Genomic DNA, 15,796 nt, shown 5'->3' on the forward strand with positions numbered 1-15,796 from the left:
CACACACCTCTCATATACCATTCATCCGATTGATTCATTTTTTAAGGGGGCGACCGTTCGAATTCGTATATTTTAACAATGGTGCGTTGGTGTTGTTTGCGCGCGAGAGAGAGATCGTTTTCTCGCACACGCGCGAAGTCGCATCTCCCAGTTTTCCTTTCGCATTCTACGGAGAAAATGCGTTTCGACGTACTCGCGAGGTTTTCGAGCGCGATTTGTGTGCACAGTCGCGCGAGGCTTGCGCGCACTACACCGTAACGCTAACACGTCTTTTCATCTTCTCTCGTTTTTAGAGGCTTAAAAACACCTCGATGCCGACGCAAGACATGGAACGATTCGTCGAACTCTCGCACCGAGAAGAAGAACTCGACGACGAAGACGTAGAAAATGAGAACAATAACAACGAGAATAATAATAACGATGACACTATGAATAACAACAACAGCGTGGGGGGGTCGTTCGAAACGACCACCGAGAAAAACCGGAGGATGATGGAACACAGCAAAAGTCACCCGAGGATGTTGAAGAGTGCGTTTTTACTTCTCAGTTTTGAAAATTTTCACCCGTCGCGCGCGCGCGGTAACGCAACATCTTTATTAAACCGAGAAGAACGAACGCATAAAGTACATATCCGTGCTGACTGACGAGTTTTCAATGTGTTCTTCTTTTCTTTCGTCTCTCTTTTTTATCTCGCGCCGCGCGTAATAAAACAGGTAACGCCACGTCGCACGTGTGGCCTCTGGGCGCGTTGGCGGAACTTTTAGACAACTCTCAAGATCGCGAGTGTGGGTCGACGAGAGTCGAAGTTGACGCGTACGTTTTGAACCCATCGAGAGATAAAGGCGGGTATTGCATCACGGTCCAAGACGACGGCGTTGGAATGGATCGAGCCAGATTGAATAACATGTTATCGTTTGGTTTCTCCGATAAAGAGCATCTTTCTGGCAACGTCGGGAGGTTTGGTATCGGTTTCAAATCTGGATCGATGCGTTTGGCAGACGACGCTTTGATTTTAACAAAGAGAGACGGAATGGCGCACTGCGCGTTGCTTTCGCAGTCGTTTTTAGACGCGATAGGAGCGGACGACATTTTGATCCCGATGTTTTCGTGGAAGATGGAGGATGGGGGCAGGTACCTGGCATCGGAGCCGACGGACGCGACGGAGTGGTCCTCGAACATGGCGATTATTGAAAACTATTGCTTCACGAAATCGGAGAAGGAATTGTTGACGGAAATGGACAAGATTCAAGGGTCGCACGGGACGAGAGTGGTTTTGTTCAACTTACGAAAACGCGAAGGCGAAAGCAACGGCGAGGGTGAGAGAGAGCACGAATTTGACTTCTCCGTTGGGAACGATATTCGCATGTTAGGCGATACGGAGGACAAAAACAACCGAGGCTTGTCGAGTAAAAACACGAGTCGACGCCCTGTGTTTCAACAACACCGAGACGGACAGCAAGCCACGCTGGACGTGCCAGAAGATTATTCGCTGAGAGCCTACATGGAAGTATTGTATTTACGACCGAGGTGTGCGTTTTATTTGCGCGGAGAGAAGATTCAACCTCGATGTCCCATCTCTCGATTGACGAAGGAGTATTACGTCTTTCCGGAATACAAACCGAAAGGTTTAGCGTACGGTATAACCGTCCATTGCGGGTACATCGAGGAAAACTCGAAATTGTGCGGCTTCCACATTTATAACAAAAATCGTTTGATTCGATTGTACCAACGCTTTGCGAGTCAGTTGCAAGCGAATTGCATGATGAAGGACATGCTTGGCGTCATCGAGGCGGATTGTTTGGAGCCGACGCACAATAAGCAAGCGTTCAAGGAATCCGACATGGCGTATCATCGCATGAAAAAACACGTCACGCAGTGTATGAACGATTATTACTTTGGCGTGCAGAATTTACGCTCGGCGGGTAAGAATGGACGCGAGCGCGTCGTCGGAAAAGCGGTGACGCGACCGAAAGGAAAATTGTCGTTGGGTAAAAAACGCAAGCAAGCCGCGACGGATATCATCGAAGACGCCCCCGGCGCCGGCGCCGATACCGAAGACTCGAAGTTGATGAACGCGGCGAAAGCGAACAGACCAATCAACCGGTACAAAGCCATCTTGCAAAGACTGATGTCCGACAGGAACGCGTTTCCATTCTTAGAAAAAGTCGATCCAATCGCGTTGGACATTCCTGATTATTTAGACATCATCTCGCACCCGATGGATTTCGGGACGATTTTTAAACGCTTAGAACCGGAGGATGAACATGGCGTTCCGCTCGAAACGACGTATTATACCGACAGCGATCCGTCAAAGTTCGCCAACGACGTGCGCTTAGTCTTTGCCAACGCATTCACGTACAACAAACCGTCCGAGCTCGTGTACGTTCAAGCGGAAAAACTGGCGCAACTCTTCGAACGCGAGTGGGTGTACAAGTTTCCTTCGTCGGCGTACGGCGCCGGAGGGAGCCTCCAACCGGAAATGTTAAAGAATAAGATCAAAAATTTGTTGGAGACGGAGAAGATGCTCAAGAAGAACGCGAACAAGAAAAGAAAGAAAATGGCGGCGGCGGCGGCGGCGGCGGCGGCGGAGGTAAAGAAGGAACAACCGACTGGGGACGTCCTCAAGACGGAGAACGGCCCTGCAACAGCGGACGCCAACGGAGAAGCAGCCAAAGCGACGCCAATGGAAGTAGAAGGAGAAGATCTCGAAGATGGCGACGACGATGACGACGACGACGACGAGGGCCCGGCAAATCCGGACGACGAGTTAAACGTCCAAATCGTTCTCGACACCTACGACGACGCCGCCAAAAAGAAATGGATGGAAGCGCAAGTCGAAGAAGTGCTTGAAATGAAGCAAAAAATGCGCAACCAATCCACTATCGTCATCGAGCAACAAACAAAAATCGCTAACCTCGAGCAAAACTTGAAAAACGCGATACAAGACCTTGACGTCGCCTCACTCAAACGAGGCTCCAAAGGCTCCAAAAAGCAAGTCGATGCTGCAAACAGTCACATCGTGAACCAGTTGGCAGAAGCGCGACAACAAATCATCGACCAACGCCTGCGCATCCAAAAACTCCAAAAAGCGGCGCAAGTCAGAAACGGCAACACGTTAAACCAAGCCATTCAACCGGTCCCAGCTGGTCTCGAAAATCTCGCCAAGCAAGGCGAACAAAACCAGATCATTCGCATGGACGACGCCAACATCGGCGTCGAGCAAAAAGAGCTCCTCCAAGCGTTGCACGCCGCCACGGACAAGTTGGAAAAGCAATACACTTTGCTACAGTTGGAAAGACAACGCGCCAAAGGATTGGAAGAAAAATTGAAAGAGGAGCACGAGAAGGCGCAGCAAATTCAACGGTTGATCGGGAATAGCGGCGCCAATTGAGATGAGAGAGAAAGATCCGAGAGGACGACGACGATATACGATACGAGAGTACATTTTAATAACAACCAACGCATACTATAAACGAACACGCTGAAGAGAAATTTTGAAAACGGTTTTACCCACCAAAATTTTTACACGCGAGGATGAAACACGAAGACACAGACGATGATGCGCGCAGGCAGTCTTCTTCCACCTCCACCACCACCACCTCCTCCTCCTCCTCTATCCCGTTCGCTCACTTATCCTTCTTCAAATCTCTTTCGAAGAACACCAACGCGACACAAATTGGAAACGACAACGACGGCGGGGAAAAGAAGAATCAACAACAACAACGACAGCAGCAACAACAAACGCAAGAGAACTGCTACCAGTGCAGACTAGTTGGCACGAGCGCGTGCGCCGTAGCCGCGAGTGTCGTGGCGTACGATCGAATTTTAGGAACGACGAAACGGCCTCTCGCGCATTCTCTTTTGTACGGCGCGTTTGGCCTTGGATTTGCCGGATTAGGTGTGTTGCGTTGGAACGATTTGACGTTCGAGGACGCCGAGGAAATGTGGCGGAAGCTTTTTTAGTCCACGCGTAGCGCGCGCGCCATTTAGAGAGGACAGATAGATTGCAACGCGAGTAGTGTAATTTAAATTAAAAGTAGTAAAAGATCTCTCGTCGTCGTCGATTGCGAAGACGCCCGGGTGTGTTACGTTTTTACTCGTACTTTGATAAATCCATATATTTAATCGGCGCAAATGTCATGCGGTGGTACTCGCACGGCCCGTATTTTTCGATCGCTTGGCAGTGCGCTTTCGTACCGTACCCTTTGTGGTCTTTGAACCCGTACTGCGGATATTTCGTATCGATTTCGCGCATCATCCTATCTCTCGTGACTTTCGCGACGATCGAAGCCGTGGCGATGCACTGCGATTTCGCGTCCCCTTTTACGATTGCTTCCGCTTTATCCTCTAACCCTTTCGGTATTTTATTCCCATCAATCAACGCCCAATCGACTGGACCACCCGGTAACATTTCCGTACTTTTCCTCATGCACTCCATCGTCGCTTCCAAAATGTTAATCTGGTCTATCCTCTTCTCGTCGCAGATCCAATACGCCGTCTCGATCCGTTTATCCTCCATAATCGCTTCGTATAAAAGCTCTCGCTCTTCCTCCGAGTTGATCTTCTTGGAATCATCCACCCCTTCTATTTGCACGCCTTCAGGTAAAATACACGCCGCGGCAATAACTGGCCCAGCCAACGGCCCTCGTCCGGCTTCGTCCACGCCGCACACGCGTTTATATCCTTTCTCGCGTCGGCTGTTTTCGTGATACTTGGTCGGTCCCGCCGCTTTCGGTTTCTTCTTCGGAGAAGAAACGTCCAATTTCTCCGGCTTCTCCCGTTTCCGAGCCGACTGTCTTGACGGCGTCGTCTTCGTCGTCTCTTTCTTTGAAGTCTTATTCTTAGTCCGTTTCTGCGCACCTTCTTGGTCTTCTTTGTCTTCACCCTCAATCCTGGGGAGGGAACTTCCTTTCAAAGTCGTCGTTTCCGCCGAAATCGTCTTCTTCGGCGGCGTCGTCGTCCCTTCCCCTTTCGCTTGCGTCGCGATGTTCACCCCTCGCTGCAAAAACATCCCCATGCCTCTCTGTTTCGGATCCGGTTTGATTGGTTTCTTATTCATCGCGCTGGTGCTAAAACAACTATTTTTGACGCGCAGTCCAAGAAATGCGCGAGTATTCTGATGATGACGACGATGAAAACCAGATAAAGGAGCAAATGGAACTCTTTTCGAAGAAGTAAACGTGTTATGCGTAGTATGGCGTAGTAGTATCACGGAAGAGAGTCTTCCTAAGCGCATATGTGGTCTGACGAATTTTGAATTTTTCCCAAAGGGCAGCTTGTTTTAAACGCGCGAGCGAAACATGCTCAGTAGTACGGCGGCTGGCTCTCTTCGCGAAGAAGAAGAGAAAAGCTTCGAGCGAAGAGCCTCTGTGCGTCGTGTGTTACATTTGGACGATTCGCATCGTGGCTTTTTCGGCGAGGTGCTTTTAAAAATGGTGTGTTATATATAACAGAGTAACGCGATGTGCGTATTTTAACAACACGACAACTTTCCTCTCCTATGACTGTTTTTATGCGCACTTTTATGCGCTTTCTCGCTCATTCTCTCTTTCTCTGAGGTTGTGGGGTGCCGTAGGATGGCGCCGACTCTCTTGTTACGTCTGCGCCCTGGCCGCTTGGACGTTCATCATCACCAACCAGCTCGTCGCGACGACGGCAAACGTACTCCACCCAAGCATCGAATAGTAAAACGCGTCCGGATCCTCCTGTTCCCCGCCTTCTCTACTCCCACCACCCCCACCGTTACCACCATTACCACCACCTGAATGCGCTCTCTCGTACTGTTGCGCCGCCTCTTGCGCTCTTTGCTGCGCCGCCAGCTGATTCTGCAACTCCGCGTGTAAACTCGGCGCTTTCTCCGTCATCTCCAACGCTTTCTTATAAATCTCATTCTCCGGCTCTTCCGCCACCGCGCGTTCAAAGCACCTCTTCGCCTCGTCGAAATACTCCCCAGCTTTCTCCGCCTCCGCGAACAAAAACCCTTGGCTCGTCAGCGCGTTCCCTAAGCACCAAAGCGCGTCGTGTTTCCTCGCGTCGATCTTCAACGCGCTGTTAAATTTCGTCACCGCGAGTTCGATCATCTCCACCGCTTCCACGCCCTGGCGGAAGTGCGCGAGCTCTAACAACGCCCCGCCCCATCGGGTTAACACGTGCGCGTCTTCTGGGTTTATCGCGTGGTCGGCTTCGGCGCGTTGGCGCGCTTCTTCGAAGAAGAGCATGCGCTCGAGTTCTTCTCGGTGCAGTTGCGACTGCTGGTGCTGCTGCTGTTCCAGTTCAGACATTTTACTTCTTACTTATGCGATGACGATGCTTTCGTCTCTGTTGAGCGGTCTGTTGTGCGCGTTCGGGCAAATATATATATCTCTCTCTCTGTCGCAGGTACAGAAGCAGCAGGAGCAGCAGCGATTGATGTTAAGTTGCGTAAGAGAATGATGAATGAATTGGAAAAGTGACGCGAGACGGAAAGAAATCCAATCCCCCACAACAACACTACTGGGACGAAAGAGGCACTTTGAAACGAGAAGAAAGCCGCGATGTCGGTGCTCGTGGAAACGTCCAAAGGCGAGCTCGTGATCGACCTGTTCGCGACGGAATCCCCGATCGCTTCGATGAACTTTCTCAAACTGTGCAAGTTGAAGCAGTACAACGACTGCAAATTCTTCTCCGTGCAGAAAGATTTCGCGGTGCAAACCGGGGATCCGTCGAATACCGGGGAAGGCGGGAAATCGATCTATTCTTTTTTGTCGAGAGATGAAACGGACGGGAAGGAGGAGAGCGAGCATTTCGGACGGTTTTTTAAGGACGAGATTCACGTGGATAAGGAACAAAACGTTCGATTAAAACACGACCACATCGGGACGGTTTCCTGTGCGAATTTCGGGAGAGAAGATACCAACCAATCGCAGTTTTTAATCACCACTCGGGATTGTGTTCCGGATTTAGACGGGAAACACACGATTTTCGGCAGAGTGATGGAAGGATTAGACGTTTTACAACGAATAAACGAGGCGTATTGCGACGAGAATGGGAGACCGTGGCAAAATATTCGGATTAAACGCACGACGGTTTTGGACGATCCGTTCGAGGATCCCGAAGGCATGCCGAAAGCGCCGGATGAAAGTCCATTGGTGGACAGGTCGGTACCGGACGATCGGTTGGAGGATGATTTCGACGCAGAGGCTGCGCAAGAGATGGACGAGATCGAGCTGGAGAAGAAGTCGAGAGAGCAAGAGGCGAGATCCAGGGCGGTGGTTTTGGAGATGATTGGGGATTTGCCGGACGTGGACGCGAAGCCGCCGGATGAGAGTTTGTTCGTCTGTAAACTGAATCCAGTGACCACGGACGAGGATTTGGAGATTATTTTTAGTCGGTTCGGAAAGGTGACGAGTTGCGACGTGATCAGAGATCGACGAACTGGGGACTCCCTGTGTTACGCGTTTATCAATTTCGAAACGAAGGAGATGTGCGAGGCGGCGTATTTCAAGATGGACAACGCGTTAATCGACGATAGACGAATACACGTGGATTTTAGTCAAAGCATGCACGGTTTGTGGAAGAATTTTAGAAAGTTTGGGAAGAAAGGAGGGACGGAGGACGACATGGCGAACGCGGCGAACGCGAAGAGAGGCGGAGGAAGTTCGGATTGGAAATCGAACAACAAGACGTTGGAGGTGAAAGGCGGCGGGAGCGGTAGAGGCTATCAATATCAAACTCATCATCATCCCAACAATAACAATAATAATACTAATAGAAAGTCGTACGACCACGTCGACCATCATAATCGTCGCGGTAGAGACGACGACGAGGACGACGATCGCGAGAGACGACGACGGAAAGAAAAGAAAAAAAGAGATAGATCCCGGAGTCGGTCGCGAGATCGCAAAGAACGAAGAAAGGAGAAAGATCACCATAAACGACGGGATCGAAGTCGCTCGAGAGATAGGGAAAATAGGAAGCATAGCAGACGATATTAGAAATTTATTACACGTTTTGAATAGTACAAGGCGCGGCATCGCATATACATTTTTAAAACAAGTAGTATACTCGTACCTAAAACAACATACGCATCACAATCGAGAGACGAGCGACGGAGTGCTCTTCGTAAAGTTACTACTTTCGTCCTTTCCATTGTCGTCTCCTTCGAAATCATTTTCTCGCATCACGCGATCGCAAATTGCATCCGCTAACGCATACACGTCTTCCCAACAGCTGTCCCACGCATCGATTTTGTTATACTTCCCGTCCCGATCCTCTTTATACTTTTGGATCTGTCTCCGAATGCTTTCGCAAATAGACGCCTCGCGAATCGACCGAGCCGAGTTTTGTTTCAAAAAGCCCGAAAACGCGTCCCGGGCTAACTTTTGCGATAGAATCCTCGAATCGCCTTCGGCAAATTTGCAACACTGCAAAAAGTCGCTGTTCTTAAAACTCGCCTCGTCCATCAACGCGTACGATCCAACCTCTTGCTTCAATCGAAACGTCAACTCGATGGCGGTTTCAACCGCGCGAATTTTACAGACCGCGATGGCCGTTTGCAACTCAACCGATGGCGTTTCGCGAACCTTCAAAACCCGCGACAGACGCTTCTTACAAAACGTTACGAACCTATCAACATCTTTCAATCTCTTTTCGGATTCCTCGTACAACGCTTTCAACTGCGGCACATGCGACAACGTCTTATTCGACCCTCGCATGGCGCATAATTTCGCGTCCGAATATTTTTTCGTATGTTTAAACACTTCCTCGCAAAACGTCAACGCCGCTTTCGCTACAGCAATTCTTCCGGTAAACAAACGCTGCCCGATCGCGCTCATTTGATTCACGTCTCCTCCTTTTCTCGCGTACGCGCCGTCGCTCTCTCGCACGTCCGCGTACCGGTTCAACAAACACCCTCTTCCACACCGAAACCCATCGAATTGTATCCACGCGTTATCTAAATCGTTCCCAATCGTCTTTCGCCCCATATCCCCGAAAACAATCCCACGCTTCACTTCCTTCGTCCCTTCCTCTCTCACTCTGCACAAAAACGCGTGCGGTCCCATATCTTTCCCGTACATATTCAACCGAGCGACGATAACGGCCCAATCCGCGACTAACCCTTGCGATATCCAGTTCTTCTTCGCCCCGTCTGAACTCGTCTGGAAAACAAACTCGCGCGTTTTCTCGTCGTATTCCGCGGTCGTTTCCACCACTAAACCTGAGTTCACCCCGGCGTATTTCTCCGTCAAGGCGAAACACCCAATCTCTCCTCTTTTGCTCGCTTCCTCCAGCGTTTCGAAATGCTCTTTCGACCCTAACGCGACCACCGTTCCGGCGAATAAGTTGAAGTGCACGGTAAACCGTATCCAAAACCCGGGGCCGAGCTCTGGAGATCTCTTTGCGAGAAGTTCGTGCGCGAGGAAAAACTTTTCCGGGTTGTTTTGTATGTCGTTCCAGTGGACGCCGAAGGTGTGTGGATTGGAAATCAATCTCGAAAGCGCGTTTGCGGAACGCTCGTACGAGGAAGAAGACTCAGGTACATCGTTTCGGACAAAGTTGGAAAACTTCGCTCGCCAATTTGAATCGGTCGTCATCTTAAACTCGTGCACTAGTACTCAAGGGTTTGCCGCTCAAAGTTCCTCTTCTCGCGCATCTCTCGTGAAGGTTTTTAACGAACTCTTAAACCCTAAACTTATGTGTCTCTTCGTTTCTCGTTCAATTTTTCTCCTCATTCTTCTCTCTTTCTTGAGCGCGCGTGTGTGTGTGTTTCACTCTTATTACGCCGCTTTCTAAAACGCTGTTCTCACGAAAGGACGACGGTTTTTCTCGAGCGCGAAAACAGAGGCGAGAGAGAGAGAGAGAGAGAGAGAAAGAGAGAGATCGTCTCCGAATTAGAATTATATTCGCTTTGTTGGCGTTTCGGTTTCTTCTCTCTCGTTGTGCAAGAGCATGAGTGCCTCCTCGCCCTGCTGCGCGTGGTCTTCTCGCGTTGGTCTCGTCGAAAGAAGGAGAGAGAGTGCGCAGAGGAGGAGGAGAACGATTTCAAAAACAAACGCGATGATACCGAACATCGACTTTGACTTCCCGGACAGCGCGTACGTGAATTCGTTCAGGAACGAAAACTACCACCAAGTAAAAGGCGAAAGCTTGAAGAACAAAACGAAGCGAGGGGAGGTGTCGATTAATTTTCCGAAAAATATCTTAGAAAATGATAAAGCGGATGGCACGAGCGAGGAGAATAGCATCTTCGAGGGAAGGGGAGTGTTGCCGGAAATTCCTTTCGAGAGTTTACCGGAGATTGGATTCGCGCTCGGGTTGTCCGTTTTCTCGGGCTTTTGGGCGCTGTGGGAAGCGTTCGGGAAGAAGGCAGTGTTTGGAGATCAAGAAGAGGAAGAGGAAGACGTATTATTCTTAGGAGGTGATGAGTACGACGACGACGACGAGAGTAGTAGCGATATCAGAAGGATATCTGCGAAACGAAAACGCGAACGACACGTCGTCCAAGGCGTGGACGTGACGCTGTTCCCCATATTCAAAGACGAAGTCGTCTTGAAAGCGGTCAAGTTTGCCGAGGAGAAGCACAAAGGGCAAAGTCGGAAAACGGGCGAACCGTACGTGACGCATTTAGTGGAAGCGGCGAGAATATTAGCTGCGGCGTTACCTGAACCCAGAGATCAGAACAAATTCGGCTCGACAACGCGAGAGAAATTGCGAGAAACTATCAGCGCGTGCCTGTTAGTGGCGACCCTGGACGATCCAAACTCGAAGAGCAGCAATTTATTGAAAGGCGAAACGAACGATAGGATAAAAGATGAGCTGAAGGAAAATTTTGGAGACGCGACGGCTGAGCTCGTTCTGCAAGCGGCGAGGATGGGTAAATTGATGGCGGGTGTCCGAAGACGACAGCGGAGGAAAAGAAGAGAAAATAGCATGATGAGTAGCAGCGCGAATAATAGCACCACATCATCATCGGAAGAAGAAATAGAAGCACAGAAGGAAGAAGAGGAAGAAGAAATCGACGATAACGAAAAGTTGGAAGAGTTACTCTTGGACGTCGTGAAAGATCCGAGAGTATTTTTGATTAAAATCGCAGAGAGATTGCACAACATGCGAACGTTGTACGCCTTGGACCCGCGAAAGGCGGAGACCGTCGCGGATGAAACTCTGCGCGTTTGGTGTTCATTTGCTGAAAAATTGGGCATTTGGACCGTGAAATCTGAATTGGAGGACATGTGTTTCGCAGTTTTGGAACCGGAACGGTTCGAGGAAATCGTGCAAAGCAGAGACGACTTTTGGTTAGAGGAATCGAAGCGGGGACGGTTTCGCGGGAAGAATTTTAGAGGCACGATTGCTCCAGAGTTACAAGAAGAGAGAAACGAGAAAGAAAAGGCGGAGAAGGAGGCTTTGGCATTCAAAACGAACCAAAACAAAAATAATTACGTGATGATGGATGCTTTAGACGAAACCGAACGTGACCCTTCTTGGACGAGATTGAACGAAACGCAAAGAGCTTTACGAAGGCGTTTGCAGTGCGTGCAGCCGTTTGAAGCGTTGACGACGCGGGACGGAGGAGCCATGCGTATCGACGAAAAGGTTTTACGTGAGTCGCCGATGCGTCCAGCGACGAAAAAATCCTTAGAAGCACTCGCCCAATGGCAGAATAAGATGTTTCAAGCGTTGCGGCTGGACGGCGTCGTTTTGAACGTGAACGTGCGAATGTCTTCTCGACTGAAGAGTTTATTCTCGACGAGCGAGAAGATGAAGAGAAAGAACGTTCCGTTCAGCGAAGTGTACGACGGACGCGCGACGAGAATCATAATTGGCGATCCAGTATCGGCGTCAACGATGACTTCTGACGGTGAAGGTAGTGCATCGGAATTTTTCGATAAAGATAAACTCGATTCTGGTTTACCGAGCGAAATTGAAGCGTGCTACGCACTATTGAACGCGGTACATAAGATTAACCGTCCCATCAATGGTGAGTACGATGATTACATCACAAAGCCAAAAAAGTCTGGGTATAAAAGTTTGCACACGGCAGTTTTAGGCGACGATGGAAAACCGCTAGAGGTTCAAATTCGGACGCGAGGTATGCACGATGCCGCGGAGTGGGGCGTCGCCGCGCACTGGCTTTACAAAACGAGAACGGAGAATAAGTCCTCAAAAAAATCATCAAAGAAAGGTCAAAAGAACGAGGGCAACGAGGGAGAAAAAGATACGACGCCACGACTTGGGCAGGTCGTGCAACTTATTTCACCGACCAGTCGCGCCGGCGGCGGCGTTGTTGTCGGTGTCGAATCGGCTGGTCGGTGCACGGTTGCGAAACCGACTTCGTCTCGACGGGGCGCTCATACGCCAGACGCGTCCGAATGGGCGCTCGAGTTGAACGGGCACGAAAACTTACTTAATGAAGTGAATAAGAAGAAGTTAAAAGGTGCACGTCAAGAAACAAAAGAATACTACATTCTTGAATTTTGTTTATACGAAGACGGTCGATGGCACGAGCAAGATCAACTCGGGAAGGCTGGAATGATTACCATGGAACTGTTGGACATTTTCGCTCAACTGGACGATGAAAAAGGAGAGAAAAAGATTGAGAGCCGAGACAAACAGATAGTCAAGAAACAGAAACAGGCGCCCGATCGTATGAAACGCATAATTATGAAATGGCAGAAAACAAATCAGCCTCTTGGTATCATACGGTCCCAAGGTTTACGCGATGAGTTTGATGAGAAAATGAGCAACACCGATATCGACAAAGAAGCTTATTTATCCGGATCGCAAGGATGGAATCAAGCGCTCGCAAGGTCGCAGCCGCCGGCTCCGGGACCTTATTTTGATCCACAACAACCTACTTCTCCTAGTGAAGTGCAATTCACGCGAGCGGAAGCCGCGAAACTCGAAGCTGAACTCGCGCTTTCCACCAAACGCAACGGCAAAAGCGGAGCGCTCCAATCCGCCACGGTCGATTTAACCTCCAAAGGTTTGCTCGTCGTCACGTGGGACGATTCCACTCCAGCGCTTCGCGCGTTCCAACCCGGTACCACAGCCGGTACAGTTCGTAACCAAATGGCTTTGGAAGCCTCCTCCTCCTCCTCTTCCTCCTCATCCTCCTCCTCCTCCGGCGACGATGAGAAGAAAGCGAAAAAAGGACTCGTCGTCGACTCCAAATACGTCAACGTGAATTCAGTGATGGTCAGCGCGGACACGCAACTCCAAGACGCCGATTGCGTCTTCTTGGACGATTTGGCCGTGTATTAGGAAATACTGAAAATTGTATATCAGATCAGAAAGAAAGAGAGAAAGAGAGAGAACAAACATTGTTGCACACATGTAAGATCGTGAGTTTAATCAGACCTTTCTTCACTTTGAAGCGCATCATGCTTTTACACGCGAAAAACTCACCAATACCTAATCCAAACGCGCACATCATTCAACGCAGACTCTCGTCTTCATCTTCGCGCGTTTGCTCCTCCACGAGCCAAAACATAGTCGAATGGATATCTTCGGTCACGTCCGACCCGTGCGAGAGCAGAGTTAACATCGAAACGAATGCGTTTGGGGTGAGAGGTCTCGTCTCGCAAAAACAACTCTCCCCCGGGGAAGTTATCTTCGAGATTCCATTTCGGTATTGTTTCCAGGACGATTACGAGAACGAGTCCTCTTTAAGTTGGTCGGCGAGGATGGGGATGAAGTTATTGGAGGAGAGAGCGAAAGGAGAAAAGTCGGAGAGGTATGAAAAATGGATCGAGAGTTTACCGGTGGATGCACCGTTTCTACCCGGGATTGCAATGACAGAGGAGGAGATTCAGAGACTGATTCGATACCCTCCGTGCGTGATGAACGCTTTGAAGGATAAAGAGCGACACGAAGAGAGTAAGCGGCTCTTGAACGAGCGATTAGCGAACATAGGGTGTAATGAGGCAGATTTAGATTGGGCGGCTGGGTTGATGGAATCGAGATGTTTCAAACAGGGCGGCGTTCGTGTGACTGCTCCCGGCATCGATTTGTGTAACCACGCGGGGGATAAAGCGAACTGTATCGTCCGGTTCGTCTCGGAGGTTCCTAAAGATAACGACGACTTGGCAAAAAAGGAAACGAAAATGAAATTGCAAGTGTCGCCAGATCGATTTAAACCAATCGAGAAAGGAGAGGAGATTACCATTTCGTACGGATATCAATCGAACGACATCTACTTTTCGTATTTCGGCTTTGTTCCTTTCGACAACGATAACGACACCGCGGTGCTATTTGAATCCGTGGAGGATTTATCCGAGTTCTTAAAGCTCGCCGGTGAAGAGATCCAAAGCGATCTGTGTCGAAACGAAACCACCGACAATTTAGCCGCTCGCATCCTCTCGTCCACCTCCTCCTCATCCTCTTCGCAATCCTTCTCCATCGCGGCCAACGGGAAAATCGAATCGAACCTCTCCAAAGCGTTCGACGCGTGCGAGTTGAACCAATCGCAACGAGCGATCGTCATCCAAAAGCGATGCCACGAAATATTAACCAACGGGCCATTCGTTGGCACGACGGTGAGGGAAGATTTACGCATAGCCGAATCGGAGGAGGAAGAGGAGAAGCACAGAGTCTGCGCGCGATATCGCGTCGCGAAGAAAGAGATTTACGCGTTTCCTTTGAAGAAGAAACGCTAATAGATTAGTAGTAGCGGTAGCTCGTCGCAGAAATGATTTTGCGTTTAGTTTTACACAGATTGCCTTGAAGTTTCATACGTGTCATCTCTCATTTGTCTATATGTCTTACAGTCTTAGCGCTCATATCCTCACAACTTACGTAGGGGAAATACGACGGTTTTACAACAAGAATACAATCAATGCCAAACAGACCGAAGAATAAGTTCAATCGCATACCGAAACTTACCAAAGATGGTAAACTCGACCCGTCTGAGTTTCAACCGCACGCCTTCATGCCGCTTTGGTCGCTCACATTGAGCGTGTTATTCCTCTCTTTGGTGATTGGATTTTACGCGCGAAATCCCCCAATCGCGCAAGAGAGTTTACCGCTCGAACGCGTGTTAGCGAAAGCGCATCAATACTTATCGGATCCCGAGGGAGTTATCATCGGTAGGAAACTTGGTGGAAATCAGAACAGATTCGACGTTGGCGTGGTCTTAGGCGCGCGATTAAACGAGACGGATTTTCAGCCTTCTTTGCGCTTGCAGTCACGAGTGAGACACGCGGTTGATGGTTTCTGCTACGGTGAAGTGGAACATTTGATATTTAGCGGCGCTTCTGGAAAGAAAGTCGTCGGGGATGGTAGAAAAAGGCCGAGTGAAGCGGCTGCGATGTTTGAATTTGCTTTGGCAACGGTCGAAAGAGCGCCGAAAATGAGTGGAAGGAAAGCGGAAGAGTATCGCTGTCCGATTGAACGCGAACGGTTTAGCGAGGCGAAAAGAGACGAAAACGGGAACGCGTATTACGTCGGTGAAGATAAAAACGGGGATCAGTTCACGTGGGTGTTGGAAGAGAAGAGTTTCTCGACGAAGGAAAACGCAGAGTTGAGTTTGAATGCGATTGTGACGAGAGAATGGAACTCTGTCGCGGTGAGTACGAGTCACTTTCATCAGTTTCGATCGAAACGCGTCTTCCTAAAAGCCATCGAGACGAGGAGATTGAGCAAAGTAAAGGTGAAAATGTTGAAGCAAGTGCAAGAATCGAGTTACTCGAGGCATAAGGATGGGAGAGAGCGAACGAGAGAGTTTGCGATTGGACAGTTTGATTTTGTGAGAGAGTTGCTCGCCATTTGCTATTACAAAATAAGGCGATGGATTTAAGAAAATGACATGTTACCTAAACCT

At 49.5% G+C, this 15,796-nt stretch overlaps 9 protein-coding genes across 9 annotated transcripts; 6 read left to right on the forward strand and 3 right to left on the reverse strand.

Moving 5' to 3' along the window:
• Positions 1–311: 311 nt before the first annotated feature.
• On the forward strand, positions 312–3,391 carry Bathy07g02460 (predicted protein; the record flags this gene model as incomplete). Its single annotated transcript, XM_007511874.1, has 2 exons — positions 312–528; positions 714–3,391. 2 exons carry the CDS (start codon positions 312–314, stop codon positions 3,389–3,391), a joined length of 2,895 nt encoding a protein of 964 aa, XP_007511936.1.
• Positions 3,392–3,534: 143 nt separating this feature from the next.
• Positions 3,535–3,963, forward strand: Bathy07g02470 (unknown protein; the record flags this gene model as incomplete). The annotated part of the gene is made up of 1 exon (XM_007511873.1): positions 3,535–3,963. The coding sequence occupies one exon, from the start codon at positions 3,535–3,537 to the stop codon at positions 3,961–3,963; it is 429 nt and encodes a 142-aa protein (XP_007511935.1).
• A 130-nt stretch (positions 3,964–4,093) lies between these two features.
• Bathy07g02480 (ribonuclease HII) lies at positions 4,094–5,059 on the reverse strand (the record flags this gene model as incomplete). The annotated part of the gene is made up of 1 exon (XM_007512023.1): positions 4,094–5,059. One exon carries the CDS (start codon positions 5,057–5,059, stop codon positions 4,094–4,096), a length of 966 nt encoding a protein of 321 aa, XP_007512085.1.
• Positions 5,060–5,594: 535 nt separating this feature from the next.
• On the reverse strand, positions 5,595–6,281 carry Bathy07g02490 (predicted protein; the record flags this gene model as incomplete). The annotated part of the gene is made up of 1 exon (XM_007512001.1): positions 5,595–6,281. One exon carries the CDS (start codon positions 6,279–6,281, stop codon positions 5,595–5,597), a length of 687 nt encoding a protein of 228 aa, XP_007512063.1.
• Positions 6,282–6,533: 252 nt separating this feature from the next.
• Positions 6,534–7,973, forward strand: Bathy07g02500 (unnamed protein product; the record flags this gene model as incomplete). Its single annotated transcript, XM_007511892.1, has 1 exon — positions 6,534–7,973. One exon carries the CDS (start codon positions 6,534–6,536, stop codon positions 7,971–7,973), a length of 1,440 nt encoding a protein of 479 aa, XP_007511954.1.
• A 93-nt stretch (positions 7,974–8,066) lies between these two features.
• Bathy07g02510 (predicted protein) lies at positions 8,067–9,572 on the reverse strand (the record flags this gene model as incomplete). The annotated part of the gene is made up of 1 exon (XM_007512265.1): positions 8,067–9,572. One exon carries the CDS (start codon positions 9,570–9,572, stop codon positions 8,067–8,069), a length of 1,506 nt encoding a protein of 501 aa, XP_007512327.1.
• A 355-nt stretch (positions 9,573–9,927) lies between these two features.
• Positions 9,928–13,239, forward strand: Bathy07g02520 (GTP pyrophosphokinase; the record flags this gene model as incomplete). The annotated part of the gene is made up of 1 exon (XM_007511879.1): positions 9,928–13,239. One exon carries the CDS (start codon positions 9,928–9,930, stop codon positions 13,237–13,239), a length of 3,312 nt encoding a protein of 1,103 aa, XP_007511941.1.
• Positions 13,240–13,358: 119 nt separating this feature from the next.
• Bathy07g02530 (predicted protein) lies at positions 13,359–14,633 on the forward strand (the record flags this gene model as incomplete). The annotated part of the gene is made up of 1 exon (XM_007511854.1): positions 13,359–14,633. One exon carries the CDS (start codon positions 13,359–13,361, stop codon positions 14,631–14,633), a length of 1,275 nt encoding a protein of 424 aa, XP_007511916.1.
• A 272-nt stretch (positions 14,634–14,905) lies between these two features.
• Bathy07g02540 (unknown protein) lies at positions 14,906–15,772 on the forward strand (the record flags this gene model as incomplete). The annotated part of the gene is made up of 1 exon (XM_007512037.1): positions 14,906–15,772. One exon carries the CDS (start codon positions 14,906–14,908, stop codon positions 15,770–15,772), a length of 867 nt encoding a protein of 288 aa, XP_007512099.1.
• Between the last annotated feature and the right edge of the window lie 24 nt (positions 15,773–15,796).

The sequence above is a fragment of the Bathycoccus prasinos genome (genome assembly GCF_002220235.1).
Source record: "Bathycoccus prasinos genomic : Chromosome_7".
Classification (NCBI taxonomy): Eukaryota; Viridiplantae; Chlorophyta; class Mamiellophyceae; order Mamiellales; family Bathycoccaceae; genus Bathycoccus; species Bathycoccus prasinos.